General features: G+C 31.1%; 1 protein-coding gene, 1 non-coding gene and 1 pseudogene across 2 annotated transcripts; 2 read left to right on the plus strand and 1 right to left on the minus strand.

Annotated features, from left to right (window-relative positions):
* Positions 1-4,534: 4,534 nt before the first annotated feature.
* On the minus strand, positions 4,535-6,185 carry LOC116125785 (transcription factor JUNGBRUNNEN 1-like). Its single transcript, XM_031411501.1, has 3 exons — positions 5,961-6,185; positions 5,541-5,881; positions 4,535-5,008 (listed from the first exon to the last, which is right to left on the minus strand). The coding sequence occupies exons 1-3, from the start codon at positions 6,172-6,174 to the stop codon at positions 4,634-4,636; spliced, it is 930 nt and encodes a 309-aa protein (XP_031267361.1). The 5' UTR covers positions 6,175-6,185; the 3' UTR covers positions 4,535-4,633.
* Positions 6,186-8,509: 2,324 nt separating this feature from the next.
* Positions 8,510-8,579, plus strand: TRNAK-UUU. The gene has a single exon. It is a non-coding gene; the product is annotated as a tRNA-Lys (tRNA).
* Positions 8,580-10,511: 1,932 nt separating this feature from the next.
* On the plus strand, positions 10,512-12,879 carry LOC116125788 (annotated as a pseudogene).
* Positions 12,880-13,774: the final 895 nt, after the last annotated feature.

Genomic DNA, 13,774 nt, shown 5'->3' on the forward strand with positions numbered 1-13,774 from the left:
GAAATTGTGAGTTTTCAACAAGGGAGAGAAGGAAAAGGATCAATCTACTTCAATTCCTAGGTGATTTCTTTTCAATTACATCTTATTTTGCAATATGATTAGTTTTTCATTAATTGAGTTCATTGGTTTGAGTTTAATTATGAACAACTAAATATATTGTGGCAGTTTAGTTTAACCATCATGATTGTATTGGGTATTCGGTGATTTGTTTTATGAAAATTTTAGATTGTTCTTCATGATATTAATTATAATTTGTTGACTGGTCAATTACTTTTTATAATTAAAATTGAGAATTAGGGTTCTAGTGATCATCTTGCCTTGATTAAGCTCTATTAAACAAGAGTTCAAGTTGAATACATGATCATTGTTTTGATTTGGATGGTTGTATGATTTCCTTGTGCAAATTACAATTAATTAGTTAACAACTTGATCATAAAAGTTAATTAGTTAATTATAAACGGAGAATAAACATTATCATTGGAATTCTCCATGGCTTAGTGGAAAAATCAACAATCTGAACTTAGGATTTAATTGTTTTATTTGCCAAATATTCCAATACATGATTGAGAAGTCGCCACTATCACTCTCATTGATTGAATTCACTTCAGCAAATTGCATTCGTTAATTTTAATTAATTTATAGTTTTATTTTAGATTAATTTCCTCCATCTTTTGGTTAGAGTGTTAGGATTTAATTAATTGTTTTGTTTAGTTGTTAAAGAAAATAAATTAAGAATTTAGACCACTGCAATTCCGCGAGAGATCGACCTTGGTAGTATACTTATCGCTAGCTATTAGCGATTCGTGCACTTGCGAGTACTAAATTTGCACATCATTAAGTCATAGGCAGCTTAATGTATGTAATGATATGTACAAGACATGATATAGCTTATGCTATAACTGTTATGAGCAGATATCAGTCAAATCCAAGGAAGAAACATTGGTCAGTTGTAAAATTGATCCTCAAGTACTTAAGAAGAACTAAGGATTTGATTCTGAGTTATGAATGTTCAAAATTAAACATTCAAGGATACTCAGATTCTGATTTCTAATCAGATATTGATGATAGAAAATCTACATCATGGTTCATTTTTGTATCTAATAGAGGTGCTGTTAGATAGAAAAGTTTCAAACAGACAACTAAATAGACTCCACTACAAAAGTTGAATACATTGCTACTTCAGAAACAGCAAAAGAGGTTGTTTGGATGCATAAGTTCGTATCTGAACTAGGTGTGGTTCCAAACATGGCTTACCTAATAAGCATGTTCTATGACAATACTTGAGCTATTGCACAGGAAAAGGAACCAAAAATCCAAACATATTCAACGAAAGTATCACATTTTGAGAGAATTCGTTGGAGCTTGAGAGATTATAATACTGAAGACATATTCAGCAGAAAATGTAGCTGATCCACTAACTAAGGTGATGACACAGAAGCAATTGGACCATCATCTTGAGAAGATGGGTATGAGATACAACAACGAATGGCTTTGGTGTAAGTGGGAGTTTGTTAGTGTATGCCCTAGAAAGCATTCGTGTTATCAGTTTCAGAGCATTTTATCTTGTATCAATATTTTATAAATAATAAAAGAAAGAGTTCTTCAATTCATATATATTACCTGCTTCCTTTATTCTTTCATGCATTTAAAATAAAGTATGTATATGAATTGTCTAGATAATTCATTTAATAAGTAAATGAATTTATCAAAAGGTTCCTTGCGGAAGCAAAAATGAATTTATCAAAAGGTTCCTTACGGAAGCAATATTATTTGGGCAACAATATTGCATAGTAGGCATACAAAATGCTTTCAAAAGATATTATGAGTTGATATAAGTACGGAAGACGATGATAATCATGTCATTAGGGCATTAGTATGGATTAGCGGTTGGTGAACTATTTTTCGAACGTGACCGAATAACGACAAATCACTTGAAAAAGCATGTAGTCAATGATTTATCATTTGGTTATATCAGTACATGATGTAGTCCTTTGACTTGAGACATCGCGATCGGATACGTATGGTTCATATGGTGTATAAGTAAGAGACTAGTCATGTTTCCTATGATAAAGCTTATTTGGTCATGCATCGTTCATATGCATAAACGAACAATGGTCAAGACAAGAACCATTGACTCGAAAATATAGGATCAAGAGTATCGTTGACTCCATCCGGATCCGAGTTCCTGGACGAACGTTGATAAATGTTGGAAACCAAAACCTTTAGCCATAATATATCATTAGTCATACGAAAGTAAGTTCATGATCACAAGTTCCAAATATATTGATTAACGATTCAAAAGAATATCGAGTTTAGGATTTTGGTGTTCCATGAATTCATGCTCGATCAAGTTATATCAATGGAGAGACTTTATCTGCATGGCACATATGATCTGAAAAAGGGTTCCATGAAGTATTTTTTTTATCATGGTTTAGGGACTATGACACATTGCTAAATGTTTACCATAGTCGTTGGGCCTCCGGACAAGTTTTTAGAAAGATCCAAAACCGGCTCACAACTAATCCACGGTAGACCTACATGGTCACACCAATAACCTTGTGCAGTTAGAGAAAAAAGAGGATGAAGAAAAGATTATCCAAAGAAGGCTAGCACCTTTCGGGGGTAATAATGGAATTTCTATGTAAATCGTTACATAGAATTATTCATGACATTTTAAAGGTTAAAATGGTTAAGTTATAATTAATTGAATTTTATTATAATATCTTAAAGGGGTAAGATAAATAAAATAAAAAATGGGCCAAATTACTAAATGCTTGAGTTCAATTAAAAATAAGATTTTTATAAGGGCATGCAAGTAAAAAGTGGTAATTAAAATTTTGCCCTAGTCTATATAAGTGAAAGGAAAATGGATTTTAGAACATAATTTTCTTTTCTCTTATCTATCTACCTCTTGGCTCTCTCTCTTGCCTTGCTGGTGTTAAAGTGTGGAGGATTCATCCTTTTGGATCTTGGCTTCATCAAACCTTGGCACTAGGCGAAGGTTTAACCCATTACTTGTTCCATGTATGTGTTTTTTCATTCCTAAGTTTTATATCTAGGCTTGCATGCTTGTTTTTCATGCTTGCCATCTTATTTCCACCACTACTTCATATCTTTCAAAAAATGTAGCATTTTCATATATTTATAAAATTTGATTGTATTTTGTATCCCCAATTCATTTAGCAAAGGTTAAAGCGACGCCGGAATTGGCAAAAATTCTCCAAAAAGTTGACACCAACTTAGATGATCTACATGCTGCCAAAGAAAAATTCAAAGAAGTAATTGACCAAATGTTAGATATCATACAATCTGCCATGGATATTATTTATGATATAAACACAAGAAAGTATGCATTTGTTGTAGAGGAACTGAAAATCTTAAGGAAAATAAAAAAGAACCCCCATCTACATCATCCAAACCTACTTGACAGAATGAAAAACCAATGTATACATTTCCTTAATAATAAAAATACATTAAATAAATTTCAAGTTACTGATTGCTTAATATTAAACTGACTACTTGATTCTCTATATGCTACTTTATTTTGCTTTCCCTCTTAATCTTTACCAAATCCAACATTCCCCATAATAATATATGTGGGAAAAATATGCTTAACAATTATTATGGCTGAAAATAAGTAGTTTATGTCATTACCATAAAGTTGTTTACAAACTGTTTCAAAAACATCCAATAAACATACCCGCACAACGTGCGGGCTTCCCATCTAGTTTATTATCGAGTCAAGAATGTTTAATAACAAAAATCCTCTAGATGTTTAAAATAACCAAAAAAATTCTTACTTTTAATAATTTTTTTGTAAATTGTTATTATTATAGGTGGATAAATATTTATCGAACTATTCGGGCTATTCATTTAACACTTAAAACTTAATTGCGGAAAATTTATGTTATTTCAAAAACTTCAAAGTTGTTGTTCAACCTAAAACTATACACATGGTTAATGGAGACCATGTTGTCGAATGTCAAAGATCTAATCATCAATAAGGAAATGACATCGAAATCACCAAAACGAGATCGACATAGTCATCAATTAATAAAACCTTGAACTTGTTGGATGTGATTTATACTTTGCACAGGGTTAACACCGATGCATTCAGGGGTCCCGTTCCTTGGTGAGTGTCATAGTGGAAAATCTAATGTGAGAAATAGAATGAAATAGTGAATTACCGATACTTTTCATTATCGTATTATGCAGATATAAAACTACTCTATTTGAATACTGGACGTAAGTCCTTCATTGGAATGAACCAGTGTAAATCGACTATTTTTTTCTTACTTCTATGTTTTCATTGTTGTGTTTTGACTGTGATTTCAACCGAACGTAGATTCGAACGTCTCTAACTCAAGTCCACATTCGAAACGTCAACAATACTATTAGTAAATTTACATGTATTAATCTCATTAGTATGTTAGTATAACAAGTAATTAATTAATTACTCTTAATAATATGTGATAAAGAGTAGTACTATTAATTAGTTCTTTTTTTTTTTTTTTCCAATATCATTAATCCTACTTATTAATTTGTTCTATATATGTTACAAGAGTTACCATATATATAACATGGTAAAGTAAAAAATTAAACTTTATTTATCTACATAATTATCTAAACCTTATCAATAATTAAAAACCATTGGCCTCAGCTCATCCCAGCTCTCTTCTTTGAAATATTCATCATCTCCTTTCTGGTTCGAGAAGCTTAAATGCGATGAAGCAATAACTGGATACTGAAGATCAGTTGTCAAGGTCTTCAGATGGCCGGCAAAGGACAAGCTATAATTCCTTGATCCAATGCTATACTCATCAGAAGAGGGCTTAATAGACTTTTCACTGCTCGCCGCCATTGCAGTTAAAACTCCATAGCTCATCATCTTCATATTCTTATTATTATTATTATCTCCTTTAGCATTTGTCTTCTGCCTGGACTGATCTGTTGCAGTCCTCTTGTAAGAAGTATCACGTTTAAAGACTCTGCATAATGTCCAAACTTCCTGCATGCCACAATGCACATTTCAAAATACATATATTACAATAAAAAATTAAAAATAAAAAATTAAATAATCACAAGATCGATAATTCTATCATCAGCTTGAGAGTAAGCTTAGGTTGGGGTCCATGTTGATACATCTATGCATTCAACTAATCATATGTATAAAATTTCAAGACGTCCACACTTAATATATAAGAAAATTTTCAGGTGCGGATATCTCGAAATTTTTAACGTGTGAAACAAAGGTGAATACCTAATCGTTGGCTTTGATTTTGCATTTAGTGAAACTATATATATATATATATATATATATATAGCCAACATCTTAAAATTTTTAATATGTGGATCAAAAAAGAGCGTCTAGTCACTAACATCACAAACCCTGAAACTAAAAGCCAGCAATTGGATACTCACTTTTGTCCTACAAGTTAAAAAATTTATGATGTTCACACCTGGAAACTTTTTTGTACATATATAATTAAAAATTGAGAATAATATTGCACACAAAGTAAACTTAGTGAATTTAATCTTACAGCTTCTGGCTGAGCATTACTGCTTATAAAGATCTGACCATTAACAGAGATGTTCGTGGTGGTTTTGGTGGCAGTGGCCGGAAGGCGAAATTCGTGCATCATCCAATCGGTCTTAGTACCTTTGCCTCCATTTCCTATGTAATAAACCAAGGACTTCTTGAGGCCAATAATACAGTCATGATGAGGAAACTCTAAAATAGAGTAAATAGGCTTGTCAATCCCAGTAGCTTTCCAAAACCCTGATCCTGTGGCTGTAACCCTATTCGGTCTCACACTATTTCTATATTTTCTTCCTCTTCTACAGAAGAAGTACCACTCTTTCTCTCCATTGGTTCTACCTCCTGTAAATATAAAATATTACAACTTATCAACAACTCAAAACATAATACATACATATATATATATATATAGCTAGCTTACTTGGAAGATCCCATGGATCATATTTGTAGATATCAATCTCTTTGATGAGATGATCAATAAAAACAGCTTTCTTCTCCACTTTCCTTTTAAGATAAAACCCTACTAGTTCTTCGTCCATCGGATGAAATCGAAACCCTGGAAGCTCCACTTCTTCTTCTTCATGGCCTTCATTCTTACAAATATTCAAACCATCCGCCATTTTCTCCACCTCCATTATTTTTTTCTCCTCCTCTCACTCAATCTTATCCTCGATCAATCAAATTTATAAACAATAATAATATCAAGAGGCTAACATTAATAATTAATATCCATTTAATCTGCTAGCTAGTCAATAGATTTGACTGTCTTTATATGATTTTTTTAATTAATTATTAATTAAGTTCTAATCAAAGACTTAGCTCGTACGGAGAATTGCATGGGAGATTTTGTTGGTACATTTTGACTTAGTAAATTTAAAGATTGAATAATGAAGTTGATTATGACTTTAATATATATATATTTGAAAATATTAATTTGCCTTAAAAGTCATTAGATGGACAAAACTTCTTGGACTAAATTGGATTTTCATTTGTTTCCATGTACTTCTAATATTCATCATGTGAAAAATTAGCTAGTTTTTTTCATCGACATGACTCGTAATAATATCAATCTTATAAGCAACCGGGAGGAATTCTCAAAACCATATTTTTGTTACACAATTTGTGATGGTATAATTCGTTACATTGAATCTCAACCATTCAAAATGTAATTTATATTTTTTTATAATATTTAAAAAAAAAAGTAAATAATTACCTTAACTTTTAAATAATATCTTAATTATAAATAATATTATCAATTTGTATTTATAGTTATTACATATCTACCCGCTAATCTTAGGTGCGAACGTTATTATATTTTTAATAAACAAATTTGTAAAATTATCAATAATATTTTATAAGTCTGTATGTTAAAAACTTAAAAATTATACACTAAAAGACAAAATATTTTCATGTTTGATATTTGTTTTCCTATGTAAATTTGTTCCAATTTAACAAATTTACGCATTAACAACTTTAAATTTTTTATATATACATATACAAAAAATATAAATGAATCATGAACATTTTTCTCACTTTGACATGGTCAATTATTTCATTTATCTATTTAATCTTCTTAATATTTATTTCCATTAAAAATTGTAGGCTCATCAAGTCACAATCTTTGGCCGGGTAAAATAAATATTTGTATAATATTTGTCATTTGATCTAGCTAAATCATACATTAATTAAGTATTAATTCTTGAAAAACCTTTCACTATCAATTATAATTTTATTTTTCAAAATTTTTGGTGGTATTATAAACAAACTGGTTCTTCCCATATTTAATTATGATATCAATTTTGACTTATTATATATGAAGCCAAAGGATTCATTAGAATTTTGAATTATGGTATTTTATTATGATATAATTAGCTCCCTTTACATCATAGTATAGGGTACTACTATTCATCTTCGGTTAATTGCTCACATTTTATTCAAAAAATGGGTTAGAGCGATATTGATTTGGACACAACATGAGAATTCTATGAGGTCTAATATACTTATTCAATCGAATAAGTATTAAAATAGAGAAATCTATAGGCTCAATATTAATATTTTATATATCTCTTATTTATTACCTATATTTACACTTATATCTGTTTTTTATTTTTAATTAAGAATTGGAATCTTTAAAAGGCAATAAAAGGACGAAAGTACGAAAGCAAAAAATGTAGAAATGGAACCGATTTTCAACTCAAGGGGGACTAAACAAAAACAAGGGATTAATCAAAAAGATTATTTTCATTTTCTGTATTGTCAAAAAAAAAAAAAAGATCATAAATTGTATTTATATCAATAATACCCACTTTTTAAAAATGTATATGACAAACACATTATAGAAATATCAGTAATAAAAAAAATGTTCAGTTTATTGATAAAATTACATGTTATATGTCTTTAAAAAAAAATAAAAAAAACAAAAACCATCAAATAATTGTTCTTTACGTCTCATTTGCATTTATATACAAACACCTACTAAATTTGATAGTCAAAAGAGTTGTAATCAAGGAAAATATTTCAAACCTTATTAAATCAAAACAAGAAAATTGTTTCATGGTAGTTGAGATATATCTAGCAACTTTCAAGACTTAGAAACTCTTTAATGACATAAATTTATAATAAACAATAAAAAAAAATGTGACAACTATTTATGTTGTGAAAACAATCTATGCTGCCTTAATTTCAAAGTATGTTAAGTTTTGGTCTATTCGTACAATTTCTAGAGTGTTAAGAATTGGAAGCAATCTTGCAATTCAAAGTCTAATGTTTTCTGGTAAGAAAATAAATTAATATTGATTGTATGATCTAGTAATGTTATTTGATTGATTTAATTTCTGGTGTTGATGAGGTTTTTTTTTTTTTTTCCTTTCATTTTTAATAAGATATTTAAATATATAAAAAATTATTTTTAAAATAAAAATTGAAACGAATATTAGTAATGTTGATTGATTATCCATGTTAAATCACCAAGCCGTCTTAGCTCAGCGGTAGAGCGCGTGGCTTTTAACCACGTGTTCGTGGTTCGATCCCACAGACGGCGTTCTCAATAATTTTTAAATTTAATATTTTCCATTTACTTTACCAAGTCTAACATTTTTCATTTACCCCCCTACCCACATACCCTTTTTTACCCGTTTTTCTTTCATTTTCTACAAAATTTTCTTTATTTTCTACAAAATTTCTTTATTTCTATTGAATTTTCTTGATAATTTGTTTTTCTTTCTTGTTCCCCTTACATTTTCTACTATTGCATCAATTTCTTCAACACACCAGCTCAGCACCAAATCTGAACAAACAACAAACTCATAATAACAAATCCTTATACAAATTATCAATCGTTGATAAAAAAAAAAATTTATAAAAATTAATCTATTTAAGTAAAGTTTTTCATTCAAAATATATATTGTGTTTTAAATGAAGAATTGAATTAATATTATATGACAATTGAACTTTTTTCAATCTTGTCAAAAAAGAAAAATTAAGTTGGTTTTTATGAAATATTTTAGAAAATAAAAGAAGAAATTGTGAAAACAAATAAAGCAAATTATGTTTGTATGATGATAAAAATTTCTATATCTTTGTCCCTTGTTTTATGTATTTGTATTCACAAATATTTATGTTGAATAAAAGTGATTACTCAAAATTAAAATTTTCACCGAGATTGAGACATTTTTTCTTATAAAATTAGGGTGAATAACAATATGTAAACCATTAACTTAGATATTTTTCACAAGGTTTTGATAATCGGACCGCCCCTTGACCCGTCATAAAATTAAACTTTACACCGAATTGAGACATTTTTCTTATAAAATTAGACTGAATACATATAGTAAACCATTAACTTAAAACATTTTCATAAGGTTCTAAATCAAACTGTCTCTTGACTAACTCATATTAAACTCATTCATGGATTGAGACATTTTTCTTATAAAATGGGCTGAATAACATAAGTAAACATTAACTTACTTTTTCCACAAGTTTCTGATAACCAGACTGCCCCTTGACCTGGTCATGGGACCATTCCGATTTTTGTCGATTTTTGGCGGTCCACACAAGTTTGAAATTTAAAAGAAATACCCCTATAAAATTCCATAAGTCTTTGTAGGTTTAAAATATATCAAATACACCCATGTGTCTAGGCAGAAATCGCAAATCAGACGGCGACGAAGACAATGATCGACAGCCAATCGGAGTTTGGGTGATGGGGGTTTTATATGGAGATAAGTTATGTTGATGGTGGTGTCATGTGGGGTGTTTGGCGCCGAATCAAGGAGGAAGTTGCCAATTTCTCACAAGGAGATAGCGGTGGTGACAACGATTGACGACTAATCATACCTCGGGATGATGGCGGTTTTGATGTGGATGAAGTTGATGCCGATGTTGGTGTTAGGTAGGTTGTTTGGCTCCGAAATCGGTCGGAATCAGGTGATTTGAAATCCAGCAAAAACGTCCCTAATTACATTAGTTCCTATAGGTTTAAATTTTAGCAAAACACCCCTAAAATTAAAATTAGTTCGTCACTTTTGAAGTTCACTAACAACCCTATAATCTAAATCGGATTGGAGAGGGCGTCACACTGTCCAAACAGTGTGGCCACTTTGATCGGTTGCTCCAGTTCGGTTTTCAGAACACTGGTTTTTCCAAAGCTCACTTGCGTTGCATTCCAAGTGAGCTTGGGGCTCCTTCCGCCCCTAACTATTCTCCTTCGATTTTCTTTAATATTGATCATGTTTACTCATATTGGAAGATAAGAGAGAGAAGAAAAGGGAAAAAAAAAATTTTACTTTTGGTGTTGTAAGACAGAAATGTCCCTATGGCGTTAAAGTTGCCAACTGATGATAAAACAAGGGCGTTTTTAATACTTTTAAAACCGGGAATGCATTTTAAAACGTAGCTATCCCTTCGGGGTTAAATAAAAGATCCTCATCTTTTTATTCGCTTGCTTAACACCTCTCTTTTTCAAGATGACACGATGATCCAGTGCTTCGCATCAGTACCACCGCTCCATGCTTCTCACCATCACTCCCTCCATTTTCTTCCTTCTAAATCACCACCACGTTGCCGTCTTCTTCTTCATCTCCATTCTTATCAACAACAACAACATCAAGAAGAGCAGTTCTATCTTTCCCCATCATCACGACCACTTTGAGTGCCTTAACTTTACCATTCTCCTCTCCTACTTCTTCAAACGCCGCATCCGCCCCACCGTCGAGCTTTCCGAGCTCCCGAACTCCGGCGGCGTCAAGGCCTCGACCTCCGAACTGGGTCGGGCCCAGTTCCCGTTAATGGTGACCAGTTACGATCTTTAGTAAAATCTTTCAACTAGTAGTGTTTCAATTTCTGCTTTATTTTTTAATTAAAAAATTAGAATATCTAATTTTTTTTTTGTGATTTATCTTTGTGTTGTACTTCTGTTTAATTTAATTTAATTCATTGCATATTGATATTGAATTTAAGCATGATTTTTAGTTTTTGAACGTAGGGATTCAAAGTAAATTTGATTGAAATATTTTCGATAACTGTTTTAGGAACATATTGTTGGATACTGAGAGTTTTGAATTTTATTTTATTTTTTGAAATTATTTTCGGATTAGAAATCAAACGAGGTATGAATGAGTGTTACAGGATTAGTGCTTAATTGGTTGTTTTTGAATGTAATTGGAAAGGTTGCAATACATTACTATGGAAGTTGGCAGCGAAACAAGGGTGGCGGTTTGATTCAACGTAATCACAAAGATGGAAGTGGTGAACCGATTCCTTTTGTTTTCACCTTTGATCCGGCAAAGTAAGTTCTTTCACAATCCTTTATTGGGAAATGGCTATGGTACCATTGCCGGAAATTGATTTCTAATGCAAAATGTTCTAGTAGCCTAACATAGTGTGATTGTTATTGAAATATTGTTGTAGGTTGCTAAATCATTTTGTGTGCCTAAATATCATAACATGATTGTTGAATACTTGCCATTGTGTATTGTGCTTTGCCTCTCCACATTGTGTTTTATTCATGTTGTCTATCTGCGAGAGTATTTGTATTGATGGATAATGGCTACCTTGAGACATAATTCATCAACTGATTTCACCTCTTAGTTTGAAACATAGACCAACTTCTGTGGATTTTTGACAGTAGTCGTAAATCTCCTTGAAAATTCATTAGAGACCATGATATTTGTCTATAGTTAGCTCAGCCTTATGAGACTTGGATGATTTTATACATTTATATATTTTTTATTTGCTAATTTTGTAGTGTCTTTATTGGCAAGGTTTTTTTTTTTTTTTGTTTGTTTAATGAAAAGGTGAATTTCTTTTGCTTTCATTGAGGTTAGGCTTAACTACTGGTAGACTTGGTTACGAAATAGGCAAGGAATTTTCTTTCAGAATAGTATTATCTTAATTTGAAAATTTTCAAGAGAATTTTTCAAATTTTTACGATTGGAGAGGTTGCTGCCTAGCTTTTAAACAAAATGTCAGTCTATATTTTTGTTAAATATTGGGGGACGGGTGAGTAAAACTCCTTCAATGGAAACTGACTTCTGTGAAATCATACAGATTTTTGTTCCCTGAAATGGAGAAGAGGACTCATTGAATGATAAGTGATCTATTTTCATTGCGTGTAGTTGATGCTGTAGTAGATTTTGGGTGAAAGGAAGAACTGGCATGTCGCCTATAGGGAGAGCCTGGAGTTGGTTTCTTCACACTAGGACCTTTTCCACACAAACTAAAACCATTTTGACAATTGGTCGTAATCATCTCTGATATATAAGCCCTTCGCTTGTTTTCTTTCTCTTCTGTGTGAGATTCATTGCCTGCTCATTCACAATGTCAATATATAGGTTAATAGTGTAACTTTCTTTGTGACTTGCTTTACCTTATTTTTTAGAAAATGACATGAACTGTATAAGATAATTAAATAAGAAATTTTATGATATTATATGTAAATCAAAACTTTGAGCAGGTAATTCCTGGATTGAAGCGGCTGTAAGGTCAATGAAAGTAGGTGGATCTGTCGAGTCGTCATTCCCCATCGCAAGGATATCAGACACATCACAAGAACCCTGCCACCTAATGTATTATTTTCTTCTCTTAACTTCACACTTCAATATTACTTCTTTTTGCTTATTCTTTATGTGCCATTAAATTATGCACTGCTTATTGACTTCGCTTGGAATTGTTCTTGGCTCGATGTTTGCAACTATCTATATTGACTCTCATTTTCTACTATGCTATAGTTTTTTGACAGGCGAGGGCTGTTCTACCTTTTCAATCCGACCCTCTTGCCAATGGGGAGGCTCGACATTGGGGACTTTAATTTTGATATTGAGCTGGTCAGCTTGAGGCATTAGTGAGATCAACTTTCAGGATTCTGAAAAATTGCTTCTAATGCTCGATACAAGGTAAGCATTTAAACGCTTTAACTTGTAGTTGAAAACCAAGATTAAAGCATCCGCATATTTATATAATATATATATATTTTTTTTTTCAGATTATGATTGTTGGTTGCAGAAATCCTATGCAGAAACAATAGTTTGCAAGTATTCTGTGATATCTGGCCGATGCCAATGTTTTAGCAAACGAGTAAACACATACAAACTATACATTGTCTGCAAAAAAAAAAGAAGGAAATTACAAAGCTCTTTATCGAGCACGAAAAAAATGATTCATTATTTGATTGAATTACTGTCTTCGTTAATATTTTGAAATCTTTATAGTATGCATCACACTAGATTTATTGAATTATTTTATAGCTAATTCATTTATCTTGTGTTAGTGAAAATTTACATGCAGGTTAAGTTTGTTTTTTCAAGTTACGTTCATTTTTTATTTTTTTTATTTTTTTGTGAGGATATGCGTTAAAATTGTCGAAAATAGTAGTAATACATGTCATTACTCTATTTTAAACAACTTTCAATAAATATGAGTGTATGTGAGTGTGTTTAATCATAGCATGTCAGCATTGTGTGTGGGATGTCAAGGTTGGATAGACATACATACAACCATCTTGTAGAAGAATTTTATTTTAGATTTAAAAAATATTAACCTTAAATCTATTTGAGCAAAAATTGAGATGTGAATTGCTGGAGAAAACTAAGGCTCCGTTTGGTTGGTTTTTGGAAATACTATTATTAGTATTCCTAAAAAAGTTAACCAGTAAAATGCCCAAAAACTCACAATATTATTCAACTTTTTTTAACTCCCTAAATTTGTTAATTTAATTAAATACCCGTAAATTTTTTTTTT

Source organism: Pistacia vera, unplaced genomic scaffold (genome assembly GCF_008641045.1).
Source record: "Pistacia vera cultivar Batoury unplaced genomic scaffold, PisVer_v2 Contig171, whole genome shotgun sequence".
Classification (NCBI taxonomy): domain Eukaryota; kingdom Viridiplantae; phylum Streptophyta; class Magnoliopsida; order Sapindales; family Anacardiaceae; genus Pistacia; species Pistacia vera.

Coding starts and splice junctions, on each gene's coding strand:
- LOC116125785 (XM_031411501.1), bottom strand. CDS start 6,174: ATGGAGGTGGAGAAAATGGCGGATGGTTTGAATATTTGTAAGAATGAA. Junction 5,882..5,960: donor TGATCCATGGGATCTTCCAA/GTAAGCTAGCTA, acceptor TTATATTTACAG/GAGGTAGAACCAATGGAGAG. Junction 5,009..5,540: donor GTAATGCTCAGCCAGAAGCT/GTAAGATTAAAT, acceptor TGTGGCATGCAG/GAAGTTTGGACATTATGCAG.